Source organism: Lepisosteus oculatus, chromosome 3 (assembly GCF_040954835.1).
Source record: "Lepisosteus oculatus isolate fLepOcu1 chromosome 3, fLepOcu1.hap2, whole genome shotgun sequence".
Classification (NCBI taxonomy): Eukaryota; Metazoa; Chordata; class Actinopteri; order Semionotiformes; family Lepisosteidae; genus Lepisosteus; species Lepisosteus oculatus.
The window spans coordinates 18,786,207-18,808,950 of record NC_090698.1 but is presented as its reverse complement, the minus strand read 5'-3'; the positions used below and the strand labels follow the sequence as shown (position 1 = coordinate 18,808,950).

Here is a 22,744-nt window from a genome sequence, read left to right as displayed (position 1 = left end):
TTCATAATAATATGATACATTTTTCAAAAACTTTTCAACACTTCTGAGAACCTTCATAAACTCATCCTAAATATTAGAACATCATTTAATCAGTGAAGCCCAGCAGAATGATGGCAATATGAATTAATGAAATGATGATAAGGGGATAGGCTGGACAGTCATTAGGTCACTCTATAATGGATAAACTTCTAAAATATCATGGTTCTGCATTTAATCTAGGTATATCAACTTCTTAATAAAAGCAAAATACTCCCTGAACTATATCCAATGACATTTTAACAGCAGCACCTTGAACTTTGAGTTGTGGATTATTGTACAGCCAAGGAGTGAGTCATTTAAGATTCTTCACATTGGCTTTCATGATAGTGAATCAATGCTGAAGAAACTCCCAGAAAATTAAATGAATCAGGGCAATATTTGACCTTCAGGGATGACCCAATCTGGCCCTCAAGGGCCATTGTACAGTGCATTTGATTTGGTCTTTAATCCCCAGCATTTTAAGAGCAAGGAAAGGCTCTAGTTTGTTAGCATTTGTTATTGCTTTTCATTTTCTCTCTACCTTGATGACTTAATTAAACCAATTAAGTGAACAATAATGTAATCCACAATTTGAAACAACCATTACCAGGCCCGGACTTAATTAGAAACTAATTGAAATGTGCCTCCAAAACAGGCAGGAACTGAGACAATCTGGAAACTAAGTAGGTTTCTGATTATAATGCTTATAACAAGCACCTTTGTTCTGGTTAAGCCTGTCAGGAATCATCACCAATAATTTGGTTCTCTAAACAAAAAGTAGATAACTCATTCAAAAGTAATACTGGCTTTTAGATAGATACTTTATTGATCCCATGAGGGAAATTGCAGTGCTACAGCAGGTGAACACAGACAACACAACAACAGTCTAACAAAATGACACAATAATGCAACAATACAATAAATAACATTTAGGAAATAAGGTCAACTGGGAGTGAAAAGTAAGAAAAACAGGTTAACAACCCCACATTTTTTAAAAGCATCATAGGACCACAGCAGATCAAGTGTTCAGGAATGTATTATCTGAAGGAAGATTTCACAGCAGTCACTATATTAGAGCATTAGTTCAGAAATAAAGATTCAGAAGGTAGAGTGCCATCTACTGGACAACCAGCGTCAACTACAATTAATTGTGAATGCATTTTACAAAATTGCAATGCTGCCTTTCTGCATTAACAGGAGCTAATCCTTTTTGACTAAAATCCAAAGAACTTCTATTTTGTTATTCCAACTTGTAATTTAATGTCTGGAGCTACATACTATATTATGTTTCAGTAGATGTAGTAGTAGATGTTTCAGTAAAGGTAAGAGTAAGATAAATTGTTCAAACGTAAAACCGAAGTCTGGACTCTCTATGGCGTCCTGGCAAAATTTCCCATTGGGCCTTACCAATCATGGCCTCCTAATAATCCCCATCTATGAATTGGCTTCATTACTCTGCTCTCCTCCACACTGATAGCTGATGTGTGGTGAGTGTTCTGGCGCACTATGGCTGCCGTCGCATCATCCAGGTGGATGCTGCACATTGGTGGTGGTGGAGGTGAGTCCCCATTACCTGTAAAGTGCTTTGAGTGAAGTGTCCAGAAAAGCGCTCTATAAGTGTAAGCAATTATTATTATTATTATTATTATTATTAATTAAACCCTTCATGCAACAAAAAGTAACTCAATTTTAATCTCACAATTGTTAAAATCACAACACTTGTAACCTTAGGCCTGTACTTTCTGTGTAATCCAGTGGTAACTTGCAGCACCAGTGACTTTGCCTCCATAAAAAGTTGTTTAAGTTTAAAAACCTTCTTTTGTTAACAATACTGTATGTCCTTGAGATTCTGACATAATGCAAAGACAGCAATTAGCTACAAATTATGTTGTTGATAACAGAAAGGAAAGTCATCCAGCTCCTGGAAGAGGGGGTGGTGTGAGAATGAGAATTGTAAATTCTGTTATCTGGCTATAAAGAGAGCTGTACCGGGGAACAGGCAGAGAAAGAAAAAGAGAGAGAAACACCTTTTCTTCCTCTCATGCTGCCTTAACTCCAGCTGAAATAGAAGCCTGATGAGCACTTCACCTCTGTAGCCCGGACTCTGATTCTTTTCCCAGTCTCCTGAAGAGGGGTTATCCTCACCCATGTGCCTTCACAAGACTGAATTGCAAGGTTTTTTTAAACAACTTTTAAACAAGCAGAGAGAACAGTCTTAAATGTGCCATTTACACAGCAGATGCTTGCTCACGGACATAACTGCTTAAGTTCACTTACTACAGTATGTATTTATAAAATATTTATTTTAAACTGAGCCCACAAGACACAAAATAAATACCAAACAGTCACTAGCATCTGGCTTCTCTCCATAAAAAAACACTTTCCAAATGTAATGAGTTAACATCCGGACCACCGAGAATTGCTTGTCTAAATATTTAAATAAGCTATTTTAGTGGAGAATGCATTTGTGAGGCAGCAATCCAATTAATGAAAATGGAAGACAGTTGTTCAATCACTAAATGACAGGAGGAAGCTTGTGATAACTTTTAGGAAGTGAGGCCACATGCCAAAAACTAGCTATACGGATGTTAATTTGCAGAAAGTAAATGGCTAGTGAAGGATTGCTAGGCAGCAAAAGAGACGGTGCACAGTTAAAAGGTTACTAAATAGCAATCAATTCATTGTCTGCAGGGAATTGCCAATTGAACATACAGATGAAATGAGCTAATGGGACCCATTACTATCAATTCTACTCTGTTTAAGGACACATTTTAATTGAATCTAATTGAATTCAGGCTCTCACTCAATACAGCTGAGCAGACAAACTAAACTTTCCTTATTTGGTCAAATAAGACCCAGGGACTTAACTTCAGTGCCTGTTCATCCTATGAAATACACAAAGCTTGATCTGTTCCATGTAGCCAGAAATATTTGATTATAATTCATAATGCACCATCTGTGTAATCAATAGCACATACATCTGATGAGCCAATTTCAAAAAGGTGTCTTTCAGTCCTATGTATTTGTAAACTGGATCTGCGGTTTTCTCTCTTGGTGGTTTTGATGCAGTTGAGGATTTAAATGCTGCAGCCAACAGACTATGATTGGCATTTCTTCAACATCACGGACCTGGCATCTCACAGCCCAGTTTAGCATTCACACCTCAAATATTTATATTCCTGGCAGGCAAAGCCCCCCCAGTCCTTTTATTCTGTTAAAAGACTAATCCTTCAGTATTTAAGTAATCTTCAGCAGCTGAGTCAGCTAGACAATTTATATACAAAAAAAATTAAAACTAATCTCTAGCAAAAAAAAAGGATTCTCCATCACTAGCCTATCACACCAGGTTGAAGGCATCCTCCTGAAAGGTGGAAAAATACAATTTCAGCTCGATAGCAAGTACGGCTCATAAAAGATTTAGGCATGCAATGTTAAGTTCATTTTAGGCAAGATGATAAAAAAAAAATGCAGAATTAGATCACTTCATCTGCCCCACCGTTCCATCAGTAATGCAGCATATCTGACATCTGACAAAAACTAAACCCATTTATAGCAGTGTAATGAAACAATTATAGCACATATTTGAAGTTAAGATAATTAAAAACAAAAGGCCTACTAAATAGCACAAAAGACAAATGCCCTTGTTCAAAGCATAGTGTGTGCCCTGAACAGTGGTAGCTCAAGCTTTGGCTGTGTCAGCTCTGTAAACAGCAACATTCAACTGGCCAAATGCTTTTAAGTGTTGGGGCAGTGGACGCAGTCAGTGTATCCCTGGCTAACCGTACAACAGTAGTGACAGCCGGACAACAGCAGGTGCTTGTGTGCTTGCAGTGCTCGAAGACAGAGGTGTTCCACCCCTCTAATTTGTGCTAATTCAGCTGTAGGGTAATGTACAGCTCATGATAAGTGACCAATGCGTGTTGGAAATCTACTAGTAACAAAGGCTATGTTGAAGACTCTACCCACACCCCCAATAAGATCCACTTCAAAAACTGTACTACATTGAGACCCCCCCACCCACCGGATTTAAAAACAAAGCTGGAAAAGGGGTTTGTAAATTCAGGATTGAAAACATTTCTGCAGTACAAAAATACTTTCTTACAGCCATCAATTCAGGCAGTTTGTCTGGTGAGAATCAATGGACCACACCACTTTGACTTCTAACAATATCTAGCTACAGCGTGTTATTTTGCGAATGGTTCCACAAACTTCGCCTCCGAAGTTCTGAAGGTTACCTTCCAAGTATTTATGGAGCACCAGCCAGCCCTGCATGCAATCTAGCACAAACTGCACAACTGATCTGATGGAATTTGATAGTGGAGGAGTTGCACTGGCCTATGAGAAATGTGAGAGGAAAACATTGAAATAAGGGAAACCATAACCTACTCTCACCCCCTTTTCTTTTGATGACCTACACCACGCATCTAAGTCAGAGACAATATAGACTGGACTGCTTACAGAGTTCCACCCCTGCAAGCATTTACCATAACTCATTAAAATAGCTGCCATCCTCAGCAGTTCTTTATAGTGTCCTCTGCTTAGTTATCTTCTCGTTCATTCCATGAGCCCGACCTTTGTCCACTGGATGCATTACCTGGTTGTGCGGATAACGTCGACGCTTTCCCACAGGTGTTAAGCAATACGCAGCTTTTAGAGATGGATAAACCCTGATGAGTTGTGCCCTTCGATGCCCAGGGGTGAGGAGCTCTGCTGCAAAGGGTCAGGGCTTGCCTCAGACAATTCTCCGCAAGCCTTCTTTAACCCATCACATCAACAAATGCCTTTTAAAGAAATAGAACACACAACACATCTCAAGCTTCTCAAGTGTACCAACATCAGAGAAAGATTATTAACAAAACCTTTATTAAATATTTTTTTTTTTACATGATAAAACAATCTTTTTTTTTTTTTGAAAGCACAAATGAACTCCGACATCTCTGAAATTAAAGTGCATTTTCCCACCCCATACAAAAAATATCCCTACGGTCCTTTCGATCATAGCTTATGATACAAGGCACTTTAAAGCACAAAAAAAGCACATATTTTGCTTGAACACACAACTGCAAGGATGCAGATGACATTCTGAATCGAGGGAAATTTCTACTAAAGAACATTAAATTCATTTCACACTTTTGACTGTGTTCATCCGACACCCCCACACCCCCTCAATCACTGAACAAGTTGGTGAGTTTGCAACTAGTCTTAGTATGTGGTGTCATTTTATTTATTTTTTTACAGTGTACACTTCAGGCCCATTTGTACATAACAAAACCCTCCAACACCAACCACATTGCAAAGATCAACATTATGCTTGCTTCTTGGCTGTCTGAACGTTTCACACCACAGAAACAAAGGATGACTCAACCTGCTTAAAACGACCTCTCCTTCACAGTTGTTAGTGGTCAACAGGCCTCATCAGCTCTCCGTTTGTGTACAATAGTGTTATTGATAGTTTAAAGTGCAGGGAGAATTCCAGCATTTTCATTGGTTTCAACACTGACTGCCAAGAAAAGAACAAGCACCTGATAGCTCTCCTGTCAAGGAGTCACATCTCAGATTTTTTTTAAACATTAATGCTTTGAGATACACAATACAGTTCAACAACAGTTTAGGAGGAAGCACAGACAGTTCTCATACTCTATACTATCCCCCACAACAATGAGACAAAAAACATGGCAGTCAGCATGATAAAATATTTCTCCCAATACATATTTCTTTTGCATAAAACTACACCAAAGGTCACTTGATGACATTCAAATCAGCAAACAATGACAATAAAACATACAGAACACAAAAATCTACAGTGTCATTACCCCTTGAAAGGTTCCCTTCACATTAACAATGCTAAAAATTCAAATTTTCAAGCCATTTCTCCTTTAAAATTACATTTTTTTCCTCTGCAAAAGGGTAAATCATTAGCTAGTCTTCAACTGCTTTCCTTTAGTAGACATTTCCTGCAATTTAAAACAATGCATACATTTCAACATTTTAAATGTGACAAAGGACTCTGAAACAATCTAGATTACAAATGTACAAAACCTATACTCTGATCCCTGCTCATTCGGTTATGATATATAGTACAACTATGAAGGGTAAAATTGCATCAGCCACAGTAATTTTAATGTACAGATGTCTCAGATAAGATTTTGTAACTCATCATGAGATCACATTTACACTTTTCATGTTTCAATCTCACTAACACAAAAATTGCACACTGAGAGGCAAATTATGCCAAAACAAAATGAAATCATTTCTATCAGACACCAATAACAGCCTGTAACTGTTATATACATAAATATTCTGTTCATAAAATCCCTTTGAAACCTGCAAAGAAGTCATGAACTCGAAGGGAGAAAATAGATGCAGCTCATTTTCAATGGCCATTATTTTCGTCCTTAAAAATCTATGATGCAGCACAGGGAGAAAATCGCTTTCAAATTAGGGATTGATATGAAATTGAAATTTTGTGGTACAGAGTTTTTTGACCTCCCACCTTAGCAAAGAAAAGAGAAAAAGGAAGTTAAAAATGCTTTGACTTAAACTACATTTCATGATTATCAGTAACATACCCACTGAAATCCCTAGTCAAGGGATCATGTAGTAACTATTGGCCGCACAAGACTAGGCTACAAGAAGGCAAAACAGGTAGTATGACAGAGAAACAATAGACAAATGAGTGCAATCGCAGTCATGAAATAAACTGATCCGAGTTCCACAAAGCTCCAAGGATTGAGGCTGGTCCCTTTGTCCAGGCCACATAAACGTGACTAAACTTTAACATCAGGATAAGAAAGCTTGAGCTGTTTGCTTTCTGTCCACAATTACTCCGTAAAAGGATTACCGCTGCAACGCAGTGGATGGTCGATCTTGTACAACTGCACTGTGTAGATCTGCTTTAAGAATATCTATCCCACCATTTGTTCCCACAGATAAACAAGCTTCTGATCTTCACTAATATACCAACAATACTGCCATGTCATATCACTTCTGCCAAACTCCCCCAAATAATCTCTTCAAATAGGGAAGCAGGGTCTGATGTAGAGACGTGATTTTTTCCCTTTCTGACAAATCATGAAGGCTGATCAGAAATTACATTTTCAACAACAGGGTAATGGAGCAACTGTACAAGCTGTCAACACGTGGAAGAAATTTGAAATGGCAGAACTACTCCAATGCCTTCCTGTGGTGAATGCTAATTCCAGGCCCACCAAGCTTGCCAAGAAGAATTCCACCCACTACAGCAAACATGTCTGGGAGTCTAACAGACTATAAAGACTGTTTCCACTAAATTCAGCGAAGCCCTCCTCTATGATTGCAGACAGCGCATTCTTGCCAACAATAGCAGCAACATGTCTGAAGCCATTTTCTATAATCCTGAGTATCCACTATTGTCTAGTCTTACATCCACTGACATTACATATTGGCTTCAAAATGTCCCCATAATAAATTTAGAAGAAGCACACAGCATAGCACTACAATAGAAAAATAGAAAATGTCTAAAGCGTCTCTTTTCACAATAAGCCTGACAAAAACAAGTAAGGCCTCTCTCTAGAGATATGCTTCCAAGGCTGTCACACTTCAGTGTACGCGCCACAGTCTTAAGAACCAATGTCTTTTGCAACATGAGTCTCAGCAGACAACCTTCACGTAAAGGCATTACTGTCTAGCTGCATTTAAACCTGCTCTGCTCTTTCAAGCTCATCCACAGATTTCTTTGACCCTTTCAAGCAGGTGACTAGATGGCTATCCCAGTTTCTTTTTGCATTTCCCTGAAGATACCTGAAAAAAGGATGCACTCTACTACAAACTGAATCCTGGAGAGCCGTGCGTGACAGCTAGTAGTAGGGTCCAATTTTTTCATAGCCTGCATAGCTGGGCCATTCAGGGAAGATTCCATGTGCACATCTGGGGCTGCCATATAGGTCACAGTGAATCCCCAAGTCCTCTATGGCGCTACTTGACTGGAAACCACCTTTGTCGCCGTTCTGGGAGGAGCTTTTCAGGACTGATCGGACAACCTTGTAGTTTTGACCTTGATTGCTGTCCCAAAAGGTCTGCCCGCAGCATTCATATAAAACAGCAAATTCAATGCGTTCGTGAGGGGGGATTTTGCTGGGGAGGTTGATCTCGAAGGAGAAAGTGTCCTTGTCGGATCCGGTGTAGGTGTCTTTGACGTACTGGCATTCCACGTCCCTGAAGCTCTTCCAAGTGTCGAAAGTGACACGCATCTTCACGGACTTCTCGAAGGACAGGTTTTTTACCTTCACTGTGCCAACCAAGGATTTCTCCTTCAGCATGCAGTTCTCGAGGCACACGCAGTCCACTTCCAGACGCTGACGGAAGGCCAGGTAGTCTGAGGAGGGCTGGGCGAAGTCCAGGATAAGGTGATCCTCTTCCATGGACATGTTCACCACCGTATCAATGAGCTCCTGGATATTCAGAGGAATATCAATGTGGTCGTCAAACTCGGAGAAGATCTTGACCATGGTGAGAGCAAACCCCTTGTGGTCAGCAAAGGACACTTGTTTCTTGGCTTTGGACTTTTCCTCCGAGTGGTTGCTGAAGTCTTGCGGCTTCACCTTCAAGATGGAGGTCCGGTGAACGCAAGACCGCAGGGGTTTGCCCAGCTTGGGGATCCTCTTGTAACGGAAGTCATCTCTCGTCAGATACAGAGGCATGGCCAACTCTAGAGGTATGGCAGACTTGTGAGGGAAAAAGCCTAAGACACTAGGGGAAGAGGGGGGAGAAAAAAATCACATCATAAGACATAAATAAGAAGATGGATAAAAAGCATTCATACCTATCCCTTAAATGACCTTTGGAGATCATGCCAACTTTCCACAACCACAATAAGCCATACAGTAGAGCCTCATAAATAATTAAGTGGTCACTTAGAACACGAGGTTCTAGTGAAACAAAATACACTGAAATATCAAGTGACATGAGAGGCAATAACAGCTCAACTAACTGAGGAAGAAAACATTTTCTCAGGCTCTCCACATTTATTCAGCTATCCCCTTTATGTGAAGGTAGCCAATGACTTTGAAATGCAACTTTATTCCAGGAACAAACACGAGTATTGTACAGTATATGGTAAGGAGTACACAGAATAAATGATACACTATTGCATTTTGAAAAACATCATAATGTTGCAAGACACCTAGTAGGATTATTAGAAAAATGTAGGGACTGAACAAGAAATAGCAATGTGACACTTAAATTAAAAGCAAGACCGATGAGAAAAAGTGTATCAGATGAAACAAAGAAAGATGAACATTTCAAATTCTTCAAGGACAGGGACTCATATTCTTCTCGACTAAAATAAATCAAAGGTACACCTTTCCTGGAACATTAGGTTTCCCAGCAACTTTTGCATTCAGTTTTTTTATATAAAAGGGCTTCCCAGACAGCCAATATAAAATACAAGAGTAAAAAAAAAACTCCAATGCAGGTCCAGAGCTGCTGGTTGAGTGTTTCAACATTACTAGCCCTTCATGTACATCACATTAAGTGGAGAATAGCCCACATCCTGATACGCTCTGCACTACAGACTGCAGAAGGCGACTTTGTGTCTAACGGGGGAGATAAGTCAGTCCCTAGCAACAGCACATTGACATTCTTACAATGGTAACCATGCTTACTCCATGTTCATAGCTGCAGGCTAATATCTTTTTCCACTCACCATTTGTAAAATTGCTCTGTATGCAACCACATGACTCCCTCCCATCCCACCTTCTTAACCCATAACTAACAGGTAAATCTCAATAGTTGGGCTTTCCAATTGCCTTTACCTAACCTACACAGCAATGAAGATGCTCTACTGACAATAGTGTAACATCTGTATGAGCTACTGGCTAGCTAGTTCTCAAGTGTGACAAATGCGGCCATATTCTAATTGTGGCCAGCATTAAGAGGTAACCCAGTAAATTATCACAATACAGGATTAACTGAACAGTCACTGCGAGGTCCACCAATGTTAAAAAGAAAGTATTTCAAAAGCAAGACTGATTAGAGATAAAACATATCAAACTACGTTTTACAATGTCCTGTAGGTTTTCCTGAAGAAGACAGGTTATTAAATATCATGTGAACTGAAAAATATAAAGCCTTAGTTTTTTAGCACTACCACTTAAGTACAGATTTCAATATTTCAACTAAGTTTAAGAAAAATGAGTGGCAAAGTGGTTTGGCGCTGTGGATACCCTCATGAAATCGCAATGATGAAAGTGGGAGGGAGTGACGAGCATCTCTTAGGAGTTGTAGTTTAGGTTTTCAAAGTTTTTGTGAAGATATCATTTTATTTTTAAACAACTTCCTAATTGACAAAAGGGGGGGCACTTAAGGCTTAGAGAAACCTTCTGTGCAAACAGGTCTAGGTAAACGTCTTGTGTCTTCATCCATCCGACAGTTACAACACTTACTGATCAGACCACTATCCTGGAGGATAACGATCTACCACTTACACCAGCTTTCAACATAACTTACATCATCATTGCAGAGGCGTACATAGGATTTAAGTATAAGGTCACTAAGGCAGACAGTTAATATTTGCCAGCCCAATTTGCTTTGACGCTAAAAATAGCTCCCGAGATACGCTCGCCAGCAGACAGCAAGTTTCAAACGATCGGTTACAGTCTGATTCCGGAAGTTAACAAAACTTTTCACATTTTAAAGCTCAATGCAAAGATGCTCGACGTTCGAGCCTTTTTTTAAAATTAAAATAAAAATCAAAGTACAGTCCCGGGTGCAAAATGAAGTCTACATCAGCCAGGATGTAATCTGTTATAAATCCCCCCCACCCTACAATTTAATTTGTCCTCCAGCTGGCGAAGAAAACGAATGAATAATTCCTTTCCAAAAAAATCTTTACACAGGTTTTTGAAAAAATGGAAGTTTTGTTTCCTTCACTGCACGGAACAACCGTGTTCATTTTAGCAAACTTCGTGAGGAAGTCCGGCATAGCTACGAAAACTTTAGTAAAATGCAAAGCACGGACGACCCCCCTCATCTTACCCATCACTAATGCCATTTTTACCAAATAAATAGGTAAAAAAAACAATACTGATACCTGGAGGAGTTCATTTCAGTGTAACCTGGGTGCACGATTAAACGATTACAACTGCGCAAACTTGCAATCCCTGGTCAACACCTCTTCCTGGTTGTTTTAAGTTAAAACCATCTTCGCAGGCAAGAGTTTCTCCTTCCGTCAACGAAAAGGAACTTGCGATTCACATACAAATTAATATCGACAACCACCACTCCAGTAGCGTGTAAAGTAACTACACTGAATTTAAATCACGAAAGGCATAAAAAATCGTCATGGGCAACAGTTCAGGATACTAAAGAGTGCATATAGCTCGCCTATTCTAAACCAATTCTAGCTGCATAAGGATGATGGGAAATACCACAACTTGTTTTTTGTAACTTTCAGCGCCGGATACAAATTTGCAGTGCAATTTAGTGTGTACTTACAACTCGGAGGACCTGCATGGTGTAATTTCTCCAAGTACTTTAAAATGCTAAATATACAATAATTTAGCAACACATTTAGTCAAGATGAAAGAAAATGTTCTGGGGGTTTCATTCACCGAAAACGTGCCTGGATGTACACAGACGGAGTAGACGCAATCGACAGTGACATTTAAGGTACTTGCTAAAAGACCCTCAGATGAATGAAACCATACTATGTAATGAAGACTGCTGCCAAACTTACCTGGTACAGTTCATTTGAAACATCTGCCACAGTAACTCGAGGTGACCTGATTACAATTGCTCATCTCTCTTCAAGCTAAACTTCATTGTCGGCCCCTTTTACGTCGTTACTTGCTCGTTTTTTTCCAATGGCTTCATTTTCCAAACGATGATGCATGTGTCACTGCAGCCACAGTGCCCAAACTCTTTCCCTCTCCATGTGCCATTACCATTGTTGTACTGCAACTACTTCGGCATCAACCGGCTTTCTACCAGAAACTGCGTTCACGTGAAACTCTGGCCAGAGCCAATCATTACGTGCCTAATTCGGCATTTGACCAATAGGAAGACGGCCTGGAAGCGAGTGATCCAGGCATGATCACGTGATAAGACCGCCTGGCCCGCAGTAGTATTTTTATCCTAGATCTAAGTCTCCCTCGTGGACAAGTCAAGGGGCATGGTGGGGGTGGAATCCCCCCCCCCCCATTTTGAAAAGATACACTGAACAATGCACAGGACAGAACAAACCAGCTCCTGAAGTATGTAGGTAGCATCCTTACATTTTCCAAGGTGGATTATTTTTATATGTAACCTCTAATGAGTGACCATCTTTAAGTGTTTTGAAAGATGTTCATTCATGCAGCTCTAAAATCAGACTTATGTGCAAGATCCTTTTTTTTGCTAACAAATAAGATGAAAACACTCTGGTAAACTTTTCCTAGCAGTGTTGTCAGTGGACCTGTGGACCTGCAAACAGGGGGGAAAAAAAGTTTTAAAAAAAATCTATCAAATGTCCACAGCTGCATTGGATTTTGCAATAATATAGTGAGGGTTTATGGCATGATTTTTTAAAAAGTTAGATTAGAACAGGTTATATGAAGTGATTTGATTTTATTTGGCTCATGCTCATACACTATGGTTTTGAGTCCCAAAGCAGTCTCAGGCTTTCTCAGTGTGATAAGCAGTGGACATACAATACTCCAGCAGTGGTATACAAAAATCCTAGTTCTGGAGTGGTTTGTAAACTTTTTTATAATTTGTTTTTTAAAGCTACTTTTTGAAAACCCAACAGTTTAGGAATGATTGTGACTCGGAGGCATTCAACCATAATCCCACAGATGGGAGTTTGCAACAATTGGCTCCTTAGCCAAGCACAGACATCACTTGTCTGAGCCTGCAGTTCAGCAGCTATGCTGTACCATTTGTGGAAATGTTAAACACTTCAAATTTAGAAAAGAAAACCAGAATTTTTGGCAGCAGTGATTTGGCATACTTGGCACACTGACTGCTAAGCAAATAAGTAAAACTTGCTTTTAGCTCAGAGAATTTTAAATGTGGTTTATTAACATGTGGGCTGATTTATATTAATATGAGCAATGAAGACAACTACAAGCAGGCCTAAAAGAAATGATACCTGTAGCTCATGCTTTCCCTTTTTGTCATAATGGCCATGCATAAATATTAATTACAAGCACATGTTGGAATTATTAAAGTATAACAGTAGTTAGAACACTTCATATATTGGCAAATAGCTTTGTTCAAGATAAATGGTAAAATAGATTTGTGTGACTGTCATACCTGCTCTTAAACAATGTCATGGGAGTAATATACCTAAATATCAAAGAAACTAAGCAGGTCTTCCACTTGTTGTCCAAAATACTTTAATAATGCATGGAGAAATATAGAATTGACACTAGTGCAATAAAATTGCTGCATTCAGTGGTTGTGCCTCTCCTCTCACAATTGTTTGTTATTATTGTGCTATACAACAAGATATTGTTGCATATTGATTTCACTCCTCTTATGGTTGATGGAAATTTTTTATATATGTGAAGCGAAGGGTATTAAAAGCTCTTTTGTACAGGGGCAGCAACATCTGTTCTAACGTCAGAAGAGAAACTAGCTGTCACTCGCACTAAACACCACGTTGCTGGAAAAAAAAACTAAGCTGGCAACCCACTTACAAGGAAAAAAAGCGAAAGAACAAGAACTCCAAAAGGGTGAGTGAAAATAATAAAGACCGAAACAGAGCATTAGATGGGTAACAACGGTGAGTAATCATTATATCTCATCTCAAGATGAGAATCCAGCATGAATTTGAGGTCTTTCTTTTCTACCAAGGCAAACCAGTCTTGTTAACTGCAGACATCCATTCTCCATTGATGTACAAATAATTACAATAATCATCACATACTTCAATGAATTATGTAGTAGCATTAGCTTTATTTTGTCGCTTGTCTTGTTGTACCATGTGACAAAGCTACATTGTACTGTCAGATTGACGTGCCTGGTTGTGCAATGCGTGGTGATTTTGTGTCACCATGGATGAAGCGGTCTGCTAAATAAATTAATAATGATCATAAATTTTGTTGTGTCAGCTGTCGGGCCACAAAATGCGTTTCTTTGGAAAGGCTTTGTAGGCTTTCTATAGTGACTGTATATCATGACTACAAATCAGTCAGCCTCAAAGTGTGGGAGGAAAGAGTCAGAGGGAGGTGGATGATTAAGTATGAATTCATCTTCTGTACAGAGAAAATGTTCACAGTGTGAATACTAGATACATAAGGGTTTAAAGCTCAGCAACAGAAGAATCATTGTGCTCTACAGTACATGCTGTACATCTTGACAGACCTGGATCTCTTCAAATTTGATAAGATAGAATTCTGACATACAGTACAAAGGTATAACAAAAATATATACTCAATCCATTATAGAAAAGCCTACCTGTTTATGAAAGAGTTGTTTTTCTATGAGTCCATGTCACAGCAAACTATGCCTATGTTCAGTATTGAAAGGATCTTAGCTTTTTTACTTGTTAAAGTAATAAGGCATTTTAATTTACAGTTACCAAATCCAGAAAACAAAAAATGCATGTTTAAATTCCATCTGTGAACAATTTTAATTGCGTTTTTAAACGTTCCTTTCTGTTAACAGTACTCATTATGTACTGTAGTATTCCTTTTGCATAAAGGTGAAAACATTAATACATCATGGCCTGCATGAAAGAATAACTCTACCGCAAAACACAGATGTGTGAAGCATTTAATGACTTTTGAATACTGTTGTGTATCTTTTAATCTTGCATAAAAAACATCCCTTAGTGTATGCTAGCTTCTATGATGTCATTATCTGCGCTGGAGTCTAGAATTAGGTCATGTTTAAATGATAACTTTAGTTCAGAAATCAACAGAAGAGTTAAGGGACACTGTTTTGAGTTTTCTTTTGATGTAATGGACATTAAACTTAATGGATGCCAGACTAATAGGAAGAAATATGGGGAGGGGACAGAACAAATTTCACAGTAAGCACCAGTGATGTATGAAAAAGGATACTGCAATAGTGCAAGTACCTTAAAGAGCATTCTGAAGAAATTTGAGTGGGGGAACTATCAGCGTGCAAGCTGCAAAATTAACATTTACATGGTTGCTATGATTTCTGTCTCTCCTAACCCATTTGTGTTTGTTTTTACTTTGTTCTGGAAACAACTTTGCTCCAGAAAGCATCCCCCAAGATTCATTTGGGGTAAAGAAGGTTAATGAGGTAGTATATCTGTGATGCACACCATACAGATCACCACAATATTTCACATCCTTTTGTGTCATTTTCATGAGCATCTGCCAGGGGGTATTCCAAGCTGCGATGAACAGAATAATGGCTCGTATATTGGCCTGCATGTGCCTGCTTGGTAGATTTCCTGACTTTGGTTGTGTAAGAATGTTTTGTAAAATATATACTTGCATATAGAGCATGCAGTATCTCTGCTGAGGTTTCTCGTAACACTTGTGTACGTCTTTGGCAAGTGAGCTGGTAGTACTGTATATAGTAACTGGACGTCAAGCCCCAAAGGTGTAGAATACTATTGTACTGGGAGATGGGCATGAGACAAGGACCGCATGGGACTGATATGTATGGCAAAAGGCTAATTTTCTTCCTCACTGTGCTCCTGATGAGATCTATCTGTCAGACAGGGAACACCATGCAGAGTAATTCCTGAAAAGCAATGAAGCTTTAAATACTTCTCCATGGAATATGGGAAGCTTCAAATCAAACTAAGCACTTAAATAACCCAGAAATACATTCATAGTAAGATACACATCCCTTGCCACTGATTGACAATGCCTGTGCTGTGATAATGAACCAGTAATGCCTATCTCAGAGTCAAATTCTAAAAATTACTAGTAGAATTGTATCATTATTACGGAGCAACTTCTGCAATTTTCTCATTAAGCTCATACGTTTTTGTATAAAAGTAATGTAGTTTGATTTAAATTTCCTTTTTTTTCATTTAATCCTATGATACACATGCTTTCACTACACTCTACTACACCTTATTGTTCTTTCACCAGCATATACTGTAGTTCACCAGGATACTGTATCTGTATGGAGCAGTTTAGTGTAACAGGTAAGTCTTCAGGTAACCTCATGACTGATGGGTTGTGGGTCTACACTACAGATGCTGCTATTGTAAATAATAATAATAATAATAATAATAATAATTGCTTACACTTTTCTGGACACTCCACTCAAAGCACTTTACAGGCAATGGGGACTCCCTTCCACCACCACCATTCAGTGCAGCACTACCACTTATACCAGTTGTTCTAGTCCACCGAGCTATATGAATGGGAGCAGCTTTTGTTAGGGAAAAGCTCTGTGATGGACTAATATCCCATTCATTGAATGTGGAAATTACGTACCTAGTCTAGACGTAATTAAGTCTAGAAGCAGAAAAGCACCGCAGGTGAACGTGAATCTAAAGAAATTCACTTAAAACACAAATGCTACTGTACCCTGGGTATTTGTTTTTGGAATATTTTGGGATCTTAAATTTAATGAAATTATTACCATAGCTACCATTGTTTTTATATTGTAACTAATTACAGTACTTTAGAGCATTGAAGAATTATAATGAAGTAGCATAGTCCTAATAATTTATGTTTCTTTGAATACGTATTTCCCATTTTTAGGCTAGTGAATTTTCTCGCTCACCCAAACAGTGCTCTGCTGAAGATTCCAAAAAGCCATCTAAAAATTGTTCAGCAAAACAAGCCATTGCTTCCAGGAAGAAAACAAACAAGAGCATTTACCACCTGGTATGTCCATTAATACTCATGCAGGCAAACACAAAGCCATTCTAGCGGCAATTGAAAGTTAACAGGCCATCCATAATTGTAATTAGAATGCCCTACCAATGGTTTGCACGTCTTTAGAACTGTGATTCCCTTGAAAGCACATCTCTTCTCAGTTTGAGCAATTTGTTTATAGCTTAGGAAAGATGCCTGTCAGAAAATTTCTATAGCTTTGTTTGTTATTCTGTCTTGTATAAGACTCCAGTTCTACTCTGATTTCATAATATTTGTTTTTCCAAAGAGAGGGGTGTGGCTTGGAGGGAAAAGAGGAAACAAAGTAGTTGGGTTGCTCCACTGTTCATGAATTTAAAGTAAATAATTTAAAACCTCTAGCTTAAGTAGTAATGAGAATCACAAGTGGAATTGCTTGTTCTCTAGTTTTGGTAATCACTTATACTTTATCTTGGTTGATATATTTTTATGGATGGTCTTGTGTGTTCTTTCACAGACACTTTATAATTTTGGTACCCTACCTCATAGATTAGGATTCTGTTCCATATATTCTTATATTAAGTACCGTATGTGTATTTTTGAAACGCATCAATAAGCAATCTTGGGCTATTGCAATAGCATGCTTAATGCCAGAAATGATGAGTTATTTTCTTTTTACATGGATCTATAAACCTCCCACAAGACAGCTTCCAGCCCTTGGTCTTGAAGTTCTGTAATCATCCAGGATTTAGAGGGGTCTTCAATCTTCAATCAGTAGTTATAGGTCAAGTTAATCTGAATTCAGATATCAGTAGGTTCTCTTTATTGATTGTGGTCTGGGCTGCAGCAAAGATGAGAAGAACCTTGTGTTTACCCTGATTGCTTCCCTGCTTCATAATGTCAAAGGTACAAGATTGAATTGAAGGTGAGTAATTTTAAGACACAGGACAAGTGGAAAGAGTCTGAACAAAAATACTGTAATTGTACCACATAGGAGAAAAAATAAAGATAGAAGCTGAACTTTTTTTTTACAAAAAAAGGACGAGACCTTTAGATGAGCAATGCTGTTTTTTTTAAGAAGGTGGTCAAGATAAAAAATAACATTTTTATGAAGAGAGGTCAAACACAAAGAAATAGTTACAAGGAGTGGAAATATTTTTATATAAAATCATATGATCTAAGGTTATGATATTTCCCATCCTCTGAGACTGGACACTGTCTATAGCTGGAACCTTTGTCTGTCAGAGGGTGAGAACACACCAAAAATCCTCCAGGGTGCTTTATTCGCTCTAGCGAGTGATAAAAACAGATCTTTTCTAGAATACTGTAATGACGATCTTATAGTTTTATATTGCTACACAAGCTCTTGCACTAGGTGTCCTTGAAGAAACTCATTATCTCAATATATAGACCTATTAACTACCAATTACTTTTCAGTTTACATTAAAACCACAACTGATTCTTTGCATAATCAATACCAAAATAATTTTTTTACATCAGATGGAGTAAAATTTGTATTAGGCCTGGGAGAAAGATCAGACAAGGACATTAAAGACAATGACCGATTCTGTGTGCTCCAGTGTAAGGAGCCAGTGTACACCGAACTGAAGCTCCTGGACCAAAGGTGCTTTTCAACCTTAGGAGAGGAGCTGCAACATTTCCAGAGATGCCTCCTGGCATTTGGAAGTCACCTCAATGCACATGTGAAAAGATACAGCAATCCTGATGAAAGGCAAGAGTTGGAGAGATATGTGCATAATCTATGTTCATTTCAGAAGCAGCTGGTATAAAGAGTGCAGTAAGCAAGATTCCTTTTTTATCACAGCTGATGCATCCTGTAATACAGCTGGTAACTTTCCTTACATTGTGAATTAATGTAGTATACAGGGTATAAGCATCATGTGCAACGTTCTGAGCTTAATAAAAGGAAATTACAGAAACCACTGCTGTAAAAAAAACAAATGCCCAGAAGTTCAGGGTGAGTGCACACAAACTTACCAAGTTACAAAGTTGCTCTTTATCAGCACTCTACCAAAGATAGTGCCCATGTGACTGAAGTCATTTGCACTTTCCCCTTTGCTTTGTGGTCTGAAAATATATTTGTTAATAAAGGTATTTCTGAAATTGCTGGACTATCATCCCTGTCTCCAAAGGTACAGGTAAAATTGGGAGGCATGCTGGAGCAGTACTTGGCACACTTGCCTCACAGCTTCAGGTTGCTGGGTTCGCCTCTCTTTGTGGGGTTGTCTGTTCCCACCTGGGTGTTAGGCAGGTGCTCCAGTTTCCTCCCACCTTTCATAGGGTAGCTAGAGTTCTCTGAAGTCTTGCCAAACAGCTGATGTTGCATCCAGGGGAGTCTTGAACTCTTTGTTCCGCCTTGCCCCCTGTGCTTCCGGGATGGACAGTCTTGCTGCGACCCTCACCAGGATAAGCAGGATCTCTACCCGATTAGTCTTTCACAATAGACCATACTGGGTGCCAACTTTCTAAAAGAAAAATCAAGCACTGTGCTGTCATTTTGTGGTAATGGAAAAACATTGCACTCATAGGAACACAAGAAAAGTTAAAAACAAGAGAGGGCCATTTAGGTCATCTGGCCCATTTTGTAGTTAGTAGGTAACTGAGTCCAGGACCTGATCAAGCCCTTTCTTGAAAATAAAACCTGGGTATCCCCCTCAACATCAACATAGAGAGAAGAGTGAGCAATGCGTGAGACGTCGCTATGGAACAGTGCCATCTTGTAACTTGGCTGAACAGTTAGTTCCATACTCCCCCAACCCTTAATTTTAAATGCACTTCCACATTCAGTAGTTTCCATTTGTGTTCTCTGGTCCAAGTTTTAAAGCCCAGTATTTAATTTTGTTTTGATATTTTTTCATTTAATTTGCTGCTTCTACAGAGTTTGCTAATCCTCCTAATTTGGTATTATCTGCATACTTGACTGGTTTATTAACTACACCAGAATCTAGATCAGTTATATAAATTAGGAAGATCCCTGTGGTGCTCCACTAATTCTGTCAGTTCAAACAGATGTGGTTCTCTGAATGTCTACACCTTGTAATTTAAGAATGAGTCTTTTATGAGGAAATTTGTTAAAGGCTTTCTGTAAATCTGAACACACAATATCATGTGCTTTGTGTACATCCATTACTGTTGCTGCTTGTTCAAAGATCTCTTAATTCAAATAAGGGTTAGTGTTCTCTTTTTGGTCAAAACACTAAATATTTGATAACATCTGTTTGGAGCTACATGCAAAAGAATGAAGCATGAAAATGGAAGAAAGAATTCGAGAATATGTGAGTTGTCTGTGTATACTATGCAATGGCAGTGAATTTGTGTCTCCTTCCATATTGGTTCAGTATTTTTCTGAACTTTTCATTTAGGTACTATTTGTGAAGTTTGGAGGGTGTTGACAGCTGCCCTAATGAGGCAAAAAAGTATTTTTTAATAGCAACAAAGAAAGGCTTTATCGTTATTGTCACATTGTTGAAATAAAAATATCATTATTTTGTAGTATAAGCCATCAAATAAGCCATGGGGATGGAGACTCTCTGTGAAATGACATAACTAAAATTGTAGCACTCATCCATGCAAGGAAAGCTTTAGTATATGTTAATTAAACTCCTATTACACTCTTTAAAATGGGGAAAGTTGTTTATTTGAATATTGACCCAAGTGGTACTTTTAACTTTTGCAAAACTGCTGCAATTATGTCAGATTGTCATGGTACACATCCACACAGACAAATTGGATTTGGAGACCCAGAATGCTAGGCTATTAAAATCTTCCCAGAAGGTATAATAAGCCCACTCTTACATCAGTAAATCTGACTGTGGAACTGACTTCATTTAAGAGGAATAAATCCAATATTTAATTAACACAAGTGACTTTGCACCCAAAGCAGTTCAATTTTAATGATTGGGTGTCTTTGTGCCTTTTATGATATCACTTAGCATAACGATCAGAAGAAGGTCGAGTTCATTTATTTCAGCCCATTGATCAACAATGACAAAGCTTTTCAATAAAGAAATGACCTTGGATAAAATTATTACTGTTATTAGCCTTTTGAATTTTTTTGGAAGGAGAAAGCTAATGACTTTCTTGGTCTAAAAAGTCATTTTGTAAAAGGGAACAACAAGAGGATAAGATGTGTAAAATAATTCTGAACCAAAGAAAATCACGCGAAAATTTAAGATCAGTTCATTATGGGTATCAATCAATTCGCTAATCTATTTCTCCTTAATTTGCATTTTATCACTTCAATCACATGACTCATTGCAAAAGGATCAAGTAGGCTGCAGAGCTATTTACAGAGATTTGGGGCTGGATTAAGTCATACAGGAGACTTGTCTCTTACCTGAAGAAAACCCAAACCCAGTGGCAATTGATTTGGCATGAACTGTATCTTTTTTGTTTTCCAGAAACCTCTGGCTTTTACTTCATGCAAACCCACTGTCAAGAATGGTGTTCAAAAGGTTTGATTTCATCCCAGCTTTGTTTTAAGTGACTGAAGGCCATGTAATTTTAAATTCTCTTCCTTCAGTTTTGGTCTCTGCTCCCTAAGGGTGCAGTGATGTCCAGAATTCAATCTGCAGAGAGATGGAGTTTTCCATTCCCTATGGGTGGTTTCACTGTGGGAAAGCACAGTTTTCACAGCAAATGGTACTGTTTCTAATACTGTGTAACAGCAGGTTTGAGCAACCAAGTGGTTTAAGTAGTCAAAGTCCTCGCTCTGAGTGCAGATTGAGCCCAGATGTTGCTATTTAAAAACCCGAACCTGGATCACATCACTACGATGAGTAATATGTAGTACTGTATGTGCAAGAAAGAAACATTTGAAATGGTTAGGGCTCCTTTTTTGCTCTGTTGACAAGAATCACAGGCCCTGACTTGGAGTCCTGAAATTGATGTTTCGTATGTTGGTGTTGCTCATTTGAAATATGGCAGCACTCTGTACTGTACTTAAGAAAATAACACATTTGATACATTTATAAAAAAACACACACACACAAAAACTCTTTCCAAAAGAGAACTTTCTCCTAAAAAAAGTTTGTCATCTCACTTACCTTTTGTGAGGAGTTAATTATTTATCATGTTGGCTGCTGTTGACACAACCTGAACTTAAGAGTATGAAAAATGAACTTGTCCTGGGAATATGGGTTTACTTCTGGCAAGCCAGGAAAGAAAGACACCATTCTCCTCTATGCTTTTCAAAGAACAGTTCACAGCTGCAACATCTCTCTGCATGTAAATAAAGAGAACAAGTTACTTTGAGTCAGTGAAGATTCATAACTGATTTCTCTTTGGTGTAGGTACCTGTGGGAATATGTGTCTAGCTTTTCCAATTTCGATGACTTCAAGCTGCACATCCTTTTACAACCACAGTGTTAACAACAACTTTGAAAGTTTCCAGGTACATGTCTGAAGTGTTAATTTTTATGTTTCTCTTTCAATATCTCTGGAGATGCAGGTTTTCAGGAGGGTCCAATATGACATTATGGTTTTTCAGTAAAATAAAATTATTTTTAAATAAGGTTATATAATTAATAATAATAATTTTAGTTTTAGAGTTATCTACTTCAGTGGATTTTGTTATTATTCCTTTTTGCATGTTTGCTTCTGAAACAAGGGATTTCAGAAAACCCTTTAATACTTCAGTAAATGTGTGACATGTGTTCCTTGTAAATATTTTATCTGAAATATTTAGGGATTTCATTAATTTCACAATCCTACTCTAATATGTTTAATATTCAGTATTAGCAATCTGGTTTGGTTATTTTTTAAACAGATTCTGTTAAGACAGTAACACATTACTTGATTTGTGGAAATCCAAAAAGCAAACAATAACAGAACCCATAAATTCTGCAAGGTTCACTTCGCTTCACAAAAGTGGCTAGCACTTTGAAAAAATAATAATAAATGTCTGAGATGGTGTTTAGATCAGTTCATGTAACTGGCATCTTAAGATGAGCCTT

The 22,744-nt window shown here is 38.3% G+C and overlaps 2 protein-coding genes and 1 long non-coding RNA gene across 4 annotated transcripts in view; 1 reads left to right on the top strand and 2 right to left on the bottom strand.

The window, feature by feature from the left end:
* The window catches only part of rpl17 (ribosomal protein L17), a 306,152-nt gene that overhangs the window by 87,835 nt on the left and 195,573 nt on the right, over window positions 1–22,744 (bottom strand). The gene's annotated exons all lie outside the window — the stretch shown is intronic.
* Window positions 4,863–11,977, bottom strand: ppp1r3b (protein phosphatase 1, regulatory subunit 3B). Of its 2 annotated transcripts, none has more exons than XM_015340166.2 (2): window positions 11,732–11,977; window positions 4,863–8,745 (listed from the first exon to the last, which is right to left on the bottom strand). In XM_015340166.2, the coding sequence occupies exons 1-2, from the start codon at window positions 11,752–11,754 to the stop codon at window positions 7,854–7,856; spliced, it is 915 nt and encodes a 304-aa protein (XP_015195652.1). In that variant the 5' UTR covers window positions 11,755–11,977; the 3' UTR covers window positions 4,863–7,853. The 2 variants fall into 2 exon arrangements, with proteins under 2 accessions (XP_015195652.1, XP_015195653.1); XM_015340167.2 differs by lacking the exon at window positions 11,732–11,977 and adding an exon at window positions 11,087–11,685.
* LOC107076064 (uncharacterized) lies at window positions 12,088–22,176 on the top strand. The gene is made up of 4 exons (XR_001477484.2): window positions 12,088–12,252; window positions 13,574–13,709; window positions 21,191–21,244; window positions 22,082–22,176. It is a non-coding gene; the product is annotated as an uncharacterized lncRNA (long non-coding RNA).